The following is a 16474-nucleotide window of genomic DNA, read 5'->3' on the forward strand; positions in this document are numbered from 1 at the left end:
AATAGGACCTTAGTAAAGGTTAGGTGTGTCTTAGGGATTTTGGCATAGGCTGAGGGGGTACTTATGCATTTTCCCAAATTTAATTCTAGTTGAAGGTCATCTTTAACTTTTCTTATTACATCAAAAAGTTCTGGTGTTGTTTTTTCGAACGACACCATAAAATTGTGAATAGTTCTAGATGCGATAAGTGTTTTCTTACGCGTAACTGGTTGCAAAGGTATTATATCATCTTCAACTTCATCATCCACGTTGTTTTTTTATGGTATCCACAATTTCTTCTAACTAATGGACTCTGAACATGTATCACTTTCATCCAGGTAATCCAAAAGGTTATTGATGTTAATTTTTTTGCGGTAACGGGGATCATTGATCATGGCCTCAAATTCATGAATGACGTTTTCACAAAACACTCTTTAAATTAATAAATATTAATTTATTGATTAAATAAACCTCTACAAAATAATAATATTTCATTGGCCCACCTATATTAATTTAGTGTGATTTTATTATATGTTTATACAGTGTAGTCTTGAAGATTTGATGGTAAAAACTCTTTCGTATTCCTCAATCACTTAATTTGATTCCTTTCAAGTTTTCAACTATTAAAGTAGGTTCTCATTTACTCCCCTATTATGTTAATTTAAATATTATTATTTAATTAGATATTTAATTTATGTTTAGAGTAATTATTTTATTACATTTTAATTTAGTATAGGATCAAAATGGTAATCTAATTTTACACGTGATAGATTTTCACTTTTGATAATATATGATGATGATAATTTAATTAAGATATATCTCTATAATTTCGATCATAGTCTAGGGGTAGTTGTCTCTTATCCCAATTTTAATCACATAAGTGGACACACTATATACTCTCACATTTATGTCTTACTACTTCTGAGTGTATTCCAATATACACCCCCCACCCCCCTCTTATTTTCAATCAAAAGTAGTATTCCTGAAGATGGCTGATGCCTTTCTGTCATTTGTAGTTCAAAAATTGGGTGATCTTCTAATACAGGAAGTTTCCATGCTTACAAGTCTGAGAGATGAAGTTAAATGGCTGAAGAATGAGCTACTCTTCATGCAGTCTTTCCTCAAAGATGCAAAACAAAAGCAATGTGGAGATCAAAGAGTTCAACAATGGGTGTTTGAGATCAACTCTATTGCTAATGACGTTGTTGGTATACTCAAGACTTATAACTTCGAGGTTGGTAAAAGTGATGACATTGGATTTGCTAGTTGTCTCAAGAAATATATTCTACAATGTCGCCAAGATGCCAAGGAGATCCAATCACTCAAGCAACGAATCATGGATATTTCTCGCAAACGAGAGACTTATGGTATTACAAATATCGATAATAATGCTGGAGAAGGTCCAAGCAATCAGCCTTCCATGGTTACAACATTGAGGAGAACTAACTCCTATGTGGATGATCAGGGTGACATTTTTGTTGGATTTCAGGATGTTGTAGAAAGATTGTTGAAAATTGTTTTTAGTTACTGCAGTAGACTTTAGTATAAGAAGTTGCTAGGTTTAAGATTTTTGAATTTTAAATTATGCAGATTTTGTGTTTAAGTTGGTTACTTCCAGTTGTTTTTTTTTCTCAAATCTCTCAAGGTAGAGATAAAATATGGGTACATACTACCTTTCTCAGATCCCACTTATGGGATTACGTTGGGTATGTTGTTGAAGTTTTCACTAGTCCAAATCAAATGTCATTCTAATAGGCTCATAGCTTTTATACCTTTATAAAGGTTGTTCATTTGATCCCAAGATCCAAATAAGGCTACAAAGTCAATGTCTTAGTACTTGGTCGAATAAGTGTATCTTAAGATCATCCAGTTAACAATCAAAGACACTGACAATCAGAATATCCTCTATGCACAATGCAGCTATGTAATAAAGCTCACAACTCGATTAAGGCTGCAACATGTAATTTGTTTTGTTTATTTTATGACACGAGATGAAATCATGCATCTACAAGCATATTCATACTGAATTGCACAACTACTTCAGAGTTCTGAGCATAGCTTCTCACAAAGAGGATTCGGTGATCGCTGAGACAAAATTTGATGAATGGCACACTGGCAAATTGCAGTCAGACTGTCGAGACATAAAATTGATCTCCAGCAGTCCAAGCCATTACATTTGCGGAAAGAAATGGATTTTTCAGATCAAAACTATTTCCGCTATCCTGCTAAGCCTGAAGTTTGAGCAGAAACTAACATCAGCTGATGATCATCTTGTTCAGGAATTCAGCTTGCTCAGGAAAGTATTCCAACAGTTCATCTTTGGTCACCCAGACAAAATCATCACATTTTCTAATATCAAACTTGTTGGCTGCAATAACTTGGGATTTGAAGAAGAAGCGCTGCCACAATAAAATATAGAATATATACATAAGAAGCACAAACTTTGCAGAAGCTATCAGGGAATTTCCCTCCCTCCGTCCCTCGCTCCATGTGGGATGACAGAATTTCTTACTGTCCTTTTCTTCAATACTTCAATAATTAAAATGTACATACCTTGATTGACGGGATTTTCTTGTCTTCAGTGGATTGCATGACCATATGACCCATAGGGGCATTTCCAACAAAATATGTATGTGAAAGATCTCCAATGAAAGATTCTAGAGCAGACTCAGCACACTGCAAATAGTTGCAACTTATATTCATTTTTCTAACCCAAATTACTGAAATCACCAAAGAAATGGACTGACTAAGTACTAGTTACCTTGCGCAAATTCTCTTCAGACTCGTAAACTTTTTCAGGGAAATGCCAGACAGGCTTTCCACTACCTTGTGTGGCACCATGGACTAGAAGATAGAGTCTCCTGTCTAGTGCTCGATGTAATGACCTTGTGCATATCAACAAAATTTCATAATCAGTAACATGAAATACTAACCAGCAGAAGGAAACAAAAGCTTTGAATATCTGTTGACACATTATTCATGTTCAGGAAAATGCAAAGGTTTTGTATAGGGTTAGTACCTTTTAGCAAAGTTTGACCAAGTGATGAGTTGAAAAACAGACGCAAGCTTTATTTTGTGGTGTAGAGGGTGAAGAAGGCATATAAAAGGAAAAAAAAAGCAACAGTAGCTCTCCATTCTTAATTTTAAATACTTACACAATGCACAATTAGACAAATCTCATGTAACTAACACATCAATTACTTTGAGACAATATTAAGGCATTTCGACATTAAAAATTTAGTTATGGTAAACAATTTAGAAGTTAATAATTACCTATTGTCAGGAAATATGAGTCTGCTGAATTTAGGTAAAGCAACTCTTGAAAGAAAAATATCTTCTAGTGCAATGTCCATATTCAAATTCTTGTATAATATTTGACAAATGTTAGAAGTTCAAGCTATAGTACCTTTGATCATTAGTCTTATCTGCTTCTGAGATTCGAGGAGCGGGTTTATAATCAATTTGATAATCACCTTTTCCCCTGCATGTAAAATATAGATGTAACGGTGCCACTTGACCATGTGGCATTTGACACTAGACAGAACAGTATGTGATAGCATGTTCAAGAAGAACCATGTACATAATTAATGGCTAATAAGGAAGAATGCATGAAAGAAAAGGCAATAATACTACACAAGCCAAGGAGTAAAAATCAGTTGGATCATACTGCTAAAAGAGGAGACAGTGTTTACTCTCCAACATGCATACTGTTGCATGCAGAGATCTCAATTTCTTAAAACGTGATCTATATAGATACAAAAGAGATTAGGCCATTTTTACCACCATGTACTTTTTCTGAATAGAAAGTAAAGTTTTTAAATTGTAAATGGCCAATGCTAAGATAGTAATGCTCACTGCCCAGTACCAAAGGGTATTCTCCAAGTTACAGAAACCAATTTCTCATGGGACCAAGTTACTATTATTTCTTTTTCTGCTTTTGAGTTAAGCTTATAAATTTTTTCCAACAAATGATTGGCAACAAAGGGATTTTTTTTAAAGTGAACCGAGGGGGTATAATAGTATATTAATGAGATTCATGCATATGTTTAGGAGGGGTGAACCAGAAATAATTATAGGTATAGCCATCTTTATTATGTTCCCTAGCTTCTCATGTTTTGATGTGCTACGTTTTCCAAGAAAAAATCATCACAGATTTGAAGGGAAGAGAGAACCACAACTGCAACTCGGAGTACTATGCCATTTATTCTTTTTCTGGAGTCAACAGAAGCTTAACGTATTTGTGAAAAAATTACATTTTATTAAGTTTAATCATATAGTTCTTGCACAAAGGAATCCCAAAAGTTTTCAAACAAGAAAGGAGTAAAAGGGCTAAAACGCCAAAAATCTATTAACTTTTGTCAGTAGTGGAAGCGACAATTATTCATGTCTTCCTGCTGTAAAGTAAATTCTGCAATCTATGGGGCTGATAGGTTTAGAATGCTTGACAGCAATTGTATGGATTAATGGTGGAGAAGTCCAAACTGGAAGAAAGGCATGTTTGTGCAAAATGAATCAGAAACTGAGAAGATTAGTTTCCAGAAATTTAGACTTCAGAAAGCTAGATAGTCAAGAGTAAAATATTGGTAAGATAAGGAAAACCTTGAAATCTCTCCATGACCAATTGTGCCATTAGTTTTAGTAAGCCATAATGAATGTGTTTTATTTAGTATTTATGACAGATTCCATGCCTGTTGCAATGAGCTCTTTTTCCTCAACTGTTTACCCACTTCTTTGTTCAGTTGTGAGTACAAATCCTTCCTTTTAACTGCTAATGGTAGTTTAAAAAGAGAACTTGACCTAGAAAGAATATTTTCCCAGATTTTCAAATTCAGGAGTTCTGAAAACTAGCAAAATACCTCTAGTGCTGGATTCCAGAACTTAAAGTCTTAAACAATCTAAGGAAAACAGAAAAGCACTAAACTACAATCATAAACAAGGAGTTACTAATAATTATTTTGCAAAATTTATCACCCATCCAAATTTTGAACTTATGGTTTAATTCTTGGTTATTTTCTTTGTCGTGGATGGAATCAACCCGTGCTGCTCATAACCTTTTTTAATCACTGTATGCAGAACAGAGATGATTCTTCCCTGAAGAAAATTCACCAGTACTTACACCAAGATCTCTCATTTAGACAAACTCTATTTCTAGAGTAAAGAAGAATGCTCAGAAAATCTTCAAAACTTTTCGACTTTTAAGCGCTCTTCATGCTATTAAACTCCTAAAGCAATTTCACTGGTCTATTATGTTTTAACTTATTTCATGCATCCTATGCACACTCTTCATACCATTCATCAGTTAACATTTCATAAATGAAGATACATAATTCACAAAAAGAGGTATTAAATGGCAAGGTGTAATTCAAGCAATGCAACAGAAATGTACCTGGTATCAGACTTCTTCAGAAAACTTTCTGGATACTCTCGCCGATATTGCTGCCTCCAACGAAACCTATAAAAGAAATTAATAATAAAATTATTGCAATCAACTAAACACCGATTACATTAAACAATCATCTACATTGTCATTCGCCAACTCTTATTCATGAACCTTTGCTCTTTTTTATCCTTCTCATTTTCTCCTTTTGCTGGCATCTTAGTTACCAACCCATTCTATAACCTCATTATTCTCAACTTCATTACACATTATCTCCTAGTATTAGAAACCACTGCAAAATTTTGGACAAAAGAAACTCTTTTCTTTCTTAGATATACTTCGTCAAACTTACAAAATAGTGAAGATTCATAAATTTGACCTGACTAATTTGGGATTGAGGCATAATTATTGTTTTTTAGTACTATTTTTCTCAAGCAAACATATCAAAGTACCCCTTAATCCCTAATTAACCATCACAGTTTCTGGAAAGCGAAAAAAATAATTTTGATCATTCTATTATACGAACCAGCATTTATATGATTTAGGAACGATAGTACACCCGTATAAGCTAATGAACTTATAGCTCTAAAAGTAAATCATTGTAATTGGATTACAAAAGGCTTGATTACATTTCGATTTCGTGCAACAATTGAACAGAAAAAAGTAAAACTTACGAAAATTCTTGAAAAGCATATACAGTAGGATTGATTTTGGGAACCACTACCGGTAATCTTTCGAAGAGCACTGAAGCGACAATTTTATCATTGTTGGATGAAGAAAACCATCGTTTACCTATCGCAGATCGACCCGCAGATGAACAGCACCTCTGCATTTTCATAAACCCTAGAAACCCAAATTCCACAGTACTGACAGGGAATTGAAATTTCTCGGGTTGAAATTTATGGGCTTGGGATTCAGATTGGAATTTATGGGCTTGGGACTTGGGTTGAAGTATGAAATTTCAATAAAGATTATTAAACTTATCTATTCTTTAAGTATTGATTTTTCAGCTTATAAACACTTTTAGTTTGATCAATCGTTGTATTATTGTATCTCTACCATATTTTAGTATTGCTTGATCCAAAGGCGGTGAAATTTTCATCTGTTGCGTGGAGTATATATTATTTTCATATTGCTTTTATTCCATATCTTATTGTAAAGCTTAAATAGTTTTCACTTCATATTTATGTATTGATTCAGTTGAGTTGTTTTATGGGGGATAATGTGTTTTGTTAAACATAAGTATCAATACTAGTTGATCTTATTGATGACAAAATTGATTTTCTTGCAAGATCAATTTGTGTCCGTCTAGTATTGACACTTAGTGTCACGCTCCCAGCCTACACCCTGGACGTGACAGATGTGTTGGGTATTAATTACTCGGAGTTTCTTACCATAAATAGGTTTTTCTTTTTAAGAAAAGGTTTTAATATTTGGCTAATTATTTTCTTGTAGGAAAAGGTTTAGGACTCTATAAATAGAGGTTTGTTCTTCTAACTTAATCAGCATTCACAATGTAGTCCTAGGGTTTTGAGAGTTTCGGTTATGAGGGAGAATTTGTGAACCTCTTTGTATTCCAAGTGAATTGGTTGAGGTTGTTTCTCTCTATATTTTGTACTCTCATATTTATATAGTGGATTTCTCGTCTCCTTTGTGGATGTAGGTCGATTGACCGAACCACGTTAAATCTTTGTGTCTTTTGGTATATTTCTCGTTTGTTTTCTTACTCGTGGTCTTTCGAAGTTTGTTTTGCTAGTTTCTACATGACACCTAATTATTTTCGATCCTAACGCGATGATGCAACAAGTAAGGCATATTGCTTGTATTTTGAGCATTGGTCGTTAAACCTCAAATCGTCTTGTTTGTTTTCCAACTGGAGTTAAGTAGAATCGAGAGGATTCATTTGTGGAAAATTATATAGTTTATACATAGTTAAAATAAATACATTTTATGTATATATATATATATGGTAGAATTGATTTCTTCGTGTATTTACTTCTTCATATCATAATTTAAACTAATGAAAAGTCGTATTCTGTCAATGTGATATCTACGCAAGGAAATCACAAATGTAACTTGTTGGTTTCTTTTTTTTCTGTGTTTGAAAATACTTTTAACCCATGTTAAAAGTGAAACACAACACGAAAGTTAAAAACAAGAAAGCTTCCACCATAGAAATATTAATAATACTGGTAACATATGCCCCAACAAGGGGGGATTATATTACTACTAGTGAAACAAAGCAATTAGGAAAAAAAAAAAAAAAAGACCAACATGGCTTCATTCTTGATTCTACACTTGACTTAGAGTTTGCCAAATGAGTGAGCAAGGTAAGTGGCAGGTTCAGATTGCTCGTAATCTGAACGATCGTCTGGGAAATGATCGTGCTGATCAGGACCACCCACCACAGCCCCCACTAGTATGTTCGGGTTTGGTGATTGTGAATTCATCACACTGAAACCAGACCTGCATTGTATCTTTGCTGGATGGTTCGCGATTGAGGATCCCCTGTGATGAATCCTCTGTGGATACCTAGCTCCATGTATGATATTTTTAGTGAATTGTCTCCTAACAAATAGTCCACCTGTGCGTTCAAAAAAAAGGAACGAGGCTTAACTTTTATGCACTGATTAAATCCTCTTGTCCATCACACCAAACGACCCCTGAGGGTTTGCTATATACTTAAAATATTCACTTTCATTGTTGAGCTAGGGGTGTGCAAAAACCGATTTAACCAATAAACCGAACCGAAAAAAATACTATTGATTTATTGATATTGGGTTATTGGGCTAACGGTTTTTAAACGGTTTTGCAAAAAAATTTATTGGGTTATTGGTTCGGTTTCCGGTTTTATAATTTTTGTTAATGATTAAACCGATAACCCAATAAGACTATACTAAATTTACTTTTATTGGGTTATTGGTTTGGTTTCCGGTTTTATATTTTTTGTTAATGGTTAAACCGATAACCCAATAAGACTATACTAAATTTACTAGTCTTATTGTTAATGGTTAAACGATTGTTACTTTCACACTTTTTCCTTTGAATGTGTCTAGTGTCTAAACTTGCAAGAAAAATGATTGTTACTTTTATGATTATTACTTTCATGCTAAATGCTGGAAAAATCATATGGTTTATTTGAAAATTTTCTTATCGTGTATATAATATATATGAGTATTTTCTTATTGGTTAAACCGAAAACCGAACCGTTAAGTACCATAAACCGATTAACCAAAAACCGATAAGAAATATGTTATTGGTTTGGTTATCGGTTTGATGTATTTACAAACCGAAAACCGATAAACCGAACCAATAACACCTAAAACCGAACCGAACCGACCGATGCGCACCCCTATGTTGAGCAATGTGATAAAAAGAAAGTCAAAGTACACACAATATTCAGCACTAGCAAAGTTCTGGGAAGGACCGCACCAAAAAATAGGGCACATTTCACTTTCATTGCTCTAATTTTTGAAAATGGGAACACTTTGATTTTCTCCTATTCATCCACATTTGTGTTTGACATATTTGACAATATTATTTCTTTTTATTATGTGAACCATTGGACAATAATACATATAATTATTACTTTAAGACTTTTCTCCGTAGATATTTTCCCACAAGTTGTTTAATGGTTGTTGAATAAGCTTTAACACATATTTCAACAATTACACAAGTGGAGCCTTTGAACACACTATTTATCTCTACTGCTTCTGAGTGTATATCTCTAATCCCAATATACATCCCCCTCTTTTCCAGATAAAAATCAACACTTCTGAAGATGGCTGATGCCTTTGTGTCATTTGCAGTTCAAAAATTGGGTGATTTCCTCATACAGCAAGTTTCCCTGCGTAAAAATCTGAGAGATGAAGTTAGATGGCTGAGAAATGAGCTACTCTTCATGCAGTCTTTCCTCAGAGATGCAGAACTAAAGCAATATGGAGATCAAAGAGTTCAACAATGGGTGTTTGAGATCAACTCTATTGCTAATGATGCTGTTGCTATACTCGAGACTTACAGCTTCGAGGCTGGTAAAGGTGATGACGATGGATTTGCTAGTCGTCTCAAGGCTTGCGCTTACATCTGTAGGAAGGAGAAGAAATTCTACAATGTCGCCAAGGAGATTCAATCACTCAGGCAACGAATCATGGATTATAACAGTCCTAATATAGTCAATAGCTTCCCTACACGCGCTTGGATATGTGTTTCTCAAGAGTACAACACAATGGATCTCCTTAGGAATATCATAAAATCCATCCAAGGTTGCACTAAGGAAACTCTAGATTCGTTGGAAAGGATGACAGAAAGAGATCTAGAAATTTACCTTTGTGATCTATTAAAAGAGCACAAATACCTTGTGGTGGTTGATGATGTATGGCAGAGAGAAGCATGGGAGAGTTTGAAAAGAGCATTCCCGGATGGCAAGAATGGCAGCAGAGTCATTATTACCACGCGCAAAGAGGATGTCGCTGAAAGAGCAGACAACAGAGGTTTTGTCCATAAACTTCGTTTCCTAAGCCAAGAAGAAAATTGGGATCTCTTTAGTAGGAAACTACTTGATGTTCGAACAATGGCTCCAGAAATGGAAAGTCTAGCTAAGGATATGGTGGAAAAGTGTAGAGGCTTACCTCTTGCAATTGTTGTATTGAGCGGACTACTTTCGCATAAAAAGGGGCTAAACGAATGGCAAAAGGTGAAAGATCACCTTTGGAAGAACATTAAAGAAGATAAATCTATTGAAATCTCCAAGATACTATCCTTAAGCTACAATGATTTGTCAACTGCACTCAAGCAGTGTTTTCTCTACTTTGGTATTTTTCCACAAGATCAAGTGCTCGGGGCTGATAGCATAATACGGTTGTGGATGGTCGAGGGTTTCACACCCATAGGAGAAGAAAGAATGGACGATGTCGCTGAAGGCTTCTTGAATGAACTTATAAGACGAAGCTTGGTTCAAGTGGCAAAAACATATTGGGAAAGATTTACTGAATGTAGGGTTCATGATTTACTCCATGATCTTGCGATACAAAAGGCATTGGAAGTAACTTCTTTGACATTTATGATCCAAGAAGCCACTCCATATCCTCTTTATGTATCAGACATGTGATTCATAGTCAAGGAGAAAGGTACCTCTCACTTGATCTTTCTAACTTAAAGTTGAGGTCAATTATGTTCTTCAATCCAAATTTTCGTAAGATGAGTCTTATAAACTTCAGGAGTGTGTTCCAGCATCTATATGTGTTGTACTTGCATATGCATGGTGGGAATATGTCTATAGTACCTGATGCCATAGGAAGTTTGTACCACCTCAAGTTCTTAAGATTGAGAGGCATCCAAGGTCTTCCCTCTTCCATTGGCAACCTCAAGAATTTACAGACACTCTATGTCAATGACGGCATACAGTATTGTGAACTACCCCATGAGACAGCTGAGCTAATAATTCTAAGACATTTTGTTGCCCTGTATTCAAAACCTCTGGAACGTATAAGCAAACTCACTAGTCTTCAAGTTCTTCAAAACATCTGTTGTGATCAATGGAAAGATGTTGACCCTGTTGATTTAGTCAATCTTCGAGAATTAAGCATGCATGATATTACCAAACCTTACTCCCTAAACAACATTCGCAGCTTGAAAAACCTTAGCACTCTTAGATTGTTGTGTTGTGCTGATGAATCATTCCCATCTCTTGAATTTGTTAATTGTTGTGAAAAGCTCAAGAAATTGAGGTTAGAAGGGAGAATAGAGAAACTGCCTCATCTGTTTCCAAATTCCATCACAACGATGGTTCTGAGGTTCTCAGTACTGACAGAAGATCCGATGCCTATTTTGGGAATATTGCCAAACCTGAGGAATCTCGATTTGCTTAGAGCTTATGAAGGAAAAGAAATAATGTGCAGTAATAACAGCTTCAGTCAACTAGAGTTCCTTCATCTTTATGATCTTGAGAAGCTAGAAAGATGGGATTTAGGCACAAGTGCCATGCCTCTGATTAAAGGTCTTGGTAACGATGACTGTCCAAATTTAAAGGAGATTCCCGAGAGAATGAAAGACGTGGAGCTGTTGAAGAGGAATTATACGTGGTGAAGCTTTTCTAGCATATATCATCTCTTATTTCGGCCTCTTCAAAATCTAAGAGGTATTGATGGGGGAATTTCTGCCAAGCACTTGAAGACATTGGTTATTTCAGGGCTGTCAATGAGAGTGGTTTTAGTGTTTGATTTCTTATTGTTTTAAGCTTTTTGAGTGAGTCTAATTGGTTTGAACATAATTGTTTTTGACAAAAATGATTTTGTGATGTATTAATTAATTGTCTACTGTATGTTCCCTTACTTATCCACATTTAAGACAATGCTTTATATGTTAAATTAAAACTTGTCCACAATTTAGTATTTTTTGTTCCTCCTTGAATAGCAAAGGAGTTCATTTATCTAACTAACTTCGGTATATTAAGTTTTTGGTTTTTGGTTTCAGACAGATTCGAAAACTACTTATACTGTAAAATTAGAGATGCAACGCATACCAAAATAATCCAATCATTAGAAGTCTAATTTACTGACTCAAATTTAATTACATGCCTTTTTCACCTAACTGACTCTAGATTTGTTGGGAAGGATGATAGAAGGAAGGAGATCTAGAAATTTACCTTCGCGATCTATTAAAAGAATGCAAATGTGATGTATGGCAGAGAGAAGCATGGGAGAATTTGAAAAGAGCATTCCCGGATAGCAAGAATGGAAGCAGAGTTATTATACCACGCACAAAGAGGATGTCGCTGAAAGAGCAGACGACAGAGGTTTTGTCCATAAACTTCGTTTTCTAAGCCATGAAGAAAGTTGGGATCCCTTTTGTAGGAAACTACTTGATGTTCGAGCAATGACCTCAGCAATGGAGAGGCTAGCTATGGATATGGTGGACAAGTGTAGAGGCTTACCTCTTGCAATTGTTGTACTGAGCGGACTACTTTCGCATAAAAGGGGGCTAGATGAATGGCAAAAGGTGAAAGATCACCTTTGGCAGAACATTGAAAACAACTCGATTGAAATCTCCTACATACTATCATTGAGCTCTAACGATTTGTCAACTGCACTCAAGCAGTGTTTTCTGTACTTTGGCCTTTTTCCAGAAGATCAAGAGGTCGATGCTGAATACATAATATGGTTGTGGATGGCCGAGGGTTTCATACCTAATGGAGAAGAAAGAATGGAAGACGAAGCTTAGTTCAAGTGGCTGGAACACTTTGGGAGAAAGTTCTTCTGTGTTGGGTTCATGATGCAGTTCGTGATCTTTCCATACAAAAGGCATTGGAGGTAAACTTCTATGACATTTATAATCCAAGAAACCATTCCATATCACAACGCGCCAAGGGGATGTCGCTGAAAGAGCAGACGATAGAGGTTTTGTCCATAAACTTCGTTTCCTAAGCCAAGAAGAAAGTTGGGACCTCTTTTGTAGGAAACTACTTGATGTTCGAGCAATGGTTCCAGCAATGGAAAGTCTAGCTAAGGATATGGTGGGAAAATGTAGAGGCTTACCTCTTGCAATTGTTGTATTGAGTGGACTACTTTCGCATAGATGGGGGCTAGACAAATGGCAAAACGTGAAAGACTGCCTTTGGAAGGACATTGAAGAAGACTCTATTGAAATCTCCTACATACTATCATTAAGCTTCAACGATTTGTCATCTGCGCTCAAGAAGTGTTTTCTCTACTTTGGTATTTTTCCAGAAGATCGAGTGATCTATGCTGAAGACATAATGCGGTTGTGGATGGCAGAGGGTTTCATCATACCAAGAGGAGAAGAAAGAATAGAGGATGTCGCTGAAGGCTTCTTGAATGAGCTGATAAGACGAAGCTTGGTTCAAGTGGTGGATACATTTTGGGAAAAAGTTACTAATATTACAATCGAACTACACGAAACAATAGTTATCAACAAAAAGATTTTCTTCATGCCAAAAACACACTGAATTGTATTGGCAATCTATTATTTGGTTAACACTTGATTCTGTCCTGATCATTATGATTAATCATCAATTTAGGTTATTGATAAATCTTTTTTTCTTTATTGTTTACTATTCTCATATTAAATAGTGTGTTACAATTTTGGTGAATAGGAGAAGCAGCAGCTGTCAGGTGTGGAACTTTTGCCAAGCAGTTCAAGAAATTTACATGGAGCAAGTCGGATTTTAGAAATAATAAGCATGTTTCTTTTTGTTTTGGCTTTAGGTCATGTGTTTAAATTACAACGGTGACATTCAAGATTTTTTTAAAGAAAAATCTCCTTGTATAAATTTCTTGTTCCGCCACTGCCCACGTTTTGTTTCTTGTCATAACTAAGTATTAAATAAGTATGAGATTTTAAGTTCGAGTTGCACCAAGGAAACTCTAGATTTGTTGGAAAAGATGACAGAGAGAGTTCTAGAAATTTACCTTCGTGATCTTTTAAAAGAACCCAAATACCTTGTGGTGGTCGATGATTTATGGCATAGAGAAGCATGGGAAAGTTTGAAACGAGCATTTCCAGATAGCAAGAACGGCAGCAGAAGTATTATTACCACACGCAAAGAGGATGTCGCTGAGCAGATAACAAAGGTTTTGTCTATAGACTTCGTTCCCTGAGCCAAGAAGAAAGTTGGGATCTCTTTTGTAGGAAACAACTTGATGTTCGGGCAATGGTCTCAGCAATGGAAAGGCTAGCAAAGGAAATGGTGGACAAGTGTGGAGGTTTACCTCTTGCAGTTGTTGTACTAAGCGGACTACTTTCACATAAAAGGGGGTTCGAAGAATGGCAAAAGGTGAAGGACCACCTTTGGCAAAACATTAAAGACGACTCTAGTGAAGTCTCCTGCATACTATCATTGAGCTACAACAATTTGTCAACTGCGCTCAAGCAGTGTTTCCTGTACTTTGGTATTTTTCCAGAAGATCACGTGGTCCATGTTAATCACATATTATGGTTGTGATTGGCTGAAGGATTCGTACCAACAGGTAAAGAAATAATGGAAGATGTTGCTAAAGGCTTCTTGAATGAGCTGATAAGACGAAGCTTGATACAAGCGGCAAGAACATTTTGGGAAAAAGTTAGTAAATGTAGGATTCATGATCTACTTCGCGATCTTGCTGTAAAAAAAGCATTGGAGGTAAACTTACAATAATATTAATTGTGTGTTTTGAAATTCATGCTTACAATATATTTTTTTTGAAAAAATAAAAAGTGAATAATATTATATTTTTATCCAAAAAAAATAATACTAAATACCTAAAAAGCTTCTTCCATTCTAGTTGATATGTCATGTCATTAAATCATCCTTTAAAAAATAATAGACCTATTTAATTCATCAAACTTATGTCTCTACAAAACAAATATATAAATTACATGAGAATTTATGAAGATTATAAAAAAAAATCTAATTCCTTTATATATTTTTACCAAACAAAATTCAATGAAAAAACCTCTGTGCGCAATTATTACCTGGTAATTTTAAAAATTTCACAGTAAATTATTTGAACATTTTAAGCAAGTTTTTCATAAAAGTATTCAAATAAATTTGTAAGGTTGACAAAAAAAAGTTGGTAAGAAAGAGAAAATTATTATTTCAACTTTTTTTAATTTAATTTTTATTTTTATTCTTTTATTCTATATTATATTATATTATATTTTAACTTCTCATTACAATTTAAAACACCAATATATTTTCTTATCTCATCCTAAATTCATGAAATACAAGTAATAATTAATTGAATTGCCTATACATATTATATGAGATTAATATACTGATAAATAAAGATCAAAATTTTATTGTCTAATATAAATATTATTCACTTTCTATTTTTTATTTTTTTTTAAAAAGACATTGTAAGTATATATGGATTTCAAAGCACCTAATTAATGTTTTTTAATTGTTAATTAACCTTTAATATTATTGATCCATTATCTAATATATGATTAATTGATGTAAGTTGACATTCATAAGTGATTTATATATCAATATTTTTTCCATATATGTGTTTATAATTATTCAAAATTGATGACATTATGGTAAGTGTCAAAAAACTATTCTTCATAGCATAAAAAAATAAAAAAAAATAATTATGATAAAAAATTCTTAAGAATGAAGATTTCTTCTTAATAAACTAATATATATTTTTTTTTAAATAATAAGATCATTATATTAGTTAAATGGTTTAATGAATTAAATTAGCCTATTACTAAAAAAAAAAACTTTCATGACATGTCATGCCAATTAGGAAATAGTGGGGCTTTTGAAGTGTCAAGAAAATTAGTAAGAATTGAGTGATTTTTTTATTCTAAATGAATGATATTTCAAAGAAAATTTTCTAAACTTGGTCATGTTTCGTTTTTTTCTAAACATTAATCACATAAGTGATAAGTGGACCCTTTGAACACATTATTTGAGGTCTTACTTTTATGTCTATTGCTTTGATCTCTATCTCCCATTTTCCACCTTGTATTTTCAATATATATCTCCATCTCCTATTTTCGAATAATTATTCCAATATACAGCCCCCTCTTATTTTCAATCAAAAGTAGTATTCTTGAAGATGGCTGATGCCGTTGTTTCATTTGCTGTTCAAAAATTGGGTGATTTCCTAATACAACAAGTTTCACTGCGAACAAATCTCAGAGATGAAATTGGATGGCTGAAAACTGAGCTACTCATCATACAGTCATTCCTCAAAGATGCAGAACAAAAGAAAAGTGGAGATCATAGAATTCAACAATGGGTGTTTGAGATCAACTCTATTGCTAATGACGCTGTTGCTATACTCGAGACTTACAGTTTCGAGGCTGGTAAAGGTGCTAGTCGTCTCAAGGCTTGCGCTTGCATATGTAGGAAGGAGAAGAAATTCTACAATGTCGCAGAGGAGATCCAATCACTCAAGCAGCGAATCATGGATATCTCTCGCAAACGAGAGACTTATGGTATTACAAATATCAATAGTAATGCTGGAGAAGGGTCAAGTAATCAGGTTACAACATTGAGGAGAACTACCTCATATATAGATGATGATGACATTTTTGTTGGCTTTCAGGATGTTGTACAAACATTGCTAGCTCAACTTCTCAAAGCAGAGCCTCGTAGAAGCGTCATCTCCATTC

General features: G+C 34.5%; 3 protein-coding genes and 1 pseudogene across 3 annotated transcripts in view; 2 read left to right on the forward strand and 2 right to left on the reverse strand.

The window, feature by feature from the left end:
- LOC107062997 (putative disease resistance RPP13-like protein 3) overlaps positions 1–14389 on the forward strand; it is a 21757-nt gene extending 7368 nt beyond the window's left edge. Inside the window, exon 2 of the mRNA XM_015314342.1 lies at positions 13945–14389. Within this exon, the coding sequence (XP_015169828.1) occupies positions 13945–14315 (371 nt within the window). The 3' untranslated portion in view covers positions 14316–14389. The remainder of the gene's footprint in view (positions 1–13944) is intronic.
- Positions 1–16474, reverse strand: part of LOC102589158 (uncharacterized) — an 81824-nt gene that overhangs the window by 35394 nt on the left and 29956 nt on the right. The gene's annotated exons all lie outside the window — the stretch shown is intronic.
- Positions 1814–6265, reverse strand: LOC102590355 (39S ribosomal protein L46, mitochondrial-like). Its single transcript, XM_006359229.2, has 6 exons — positions 6031–6265; positions 5366–5431; positions 3386–3460; positions 2741–2864; positions 2533–2655; positions 1814–2378 (listed from the first exon to the last, which is right to left on the reverse strand). Exons 1-6 carry the CDS (start codon positions 6192–6194, stop codon positions 2235–2237), a joined length of 696 nt encoding a protein of 231 aa, XP_006359291.1. The 5' UTR covers positions 6195–6265; the 3' UTR covers positions 1814–2234.
- On the forward strand, positions 8939–11721 carry LOC102586656 (disease resistance protein RPP13-like; annotated as a pseudogene).

The sequence above is a fragment of the Solanum tuberosum genome, unplaced genomic scaffold (genome assembly GCF_000226075.1).
Source record: "Solanum tuberosum cultivar DM 1-3 516 R44 unplaced genomic scaffold, SolTub_3.0 scf00296, whole genome shotgun sequence".
NCBI classification, from domain to species: Eukaryota; Viridiplantae; Streptophyta; class Magnoliopsida; order Solanales; family Solanaceae; genus Solanum; species Solanum tuberosum.

What these genes read in the sequence shown, in the direction of transcription:
- LOC102590355 (XM_006359229.2), bottom strand. Translation starts at nt 6,194, where the DNA reads ATGAAAATGCAGAGGTGCTGTTCATCTGCGGGTCGATCTGCGATAGGT. An exon ending in TATGCTTTTCAAGAATTTTC is followed by an intron (nt 5,432 to 6,030) that starts GTAAGTTTTACT and finishes TTTCTTTTATAG; the next exon opens with GTTTCGTTGGAGGCAGCAAT. An exon ending in CTGAAGAGAATTTGCGCAAG is followed by an intron (nt 2,656 to 2,740) that starts GTAACTAGTACT and finishes AACTATTTGCAG; the next exon opens with TGTGCTGAGTCTGCTCTAGA.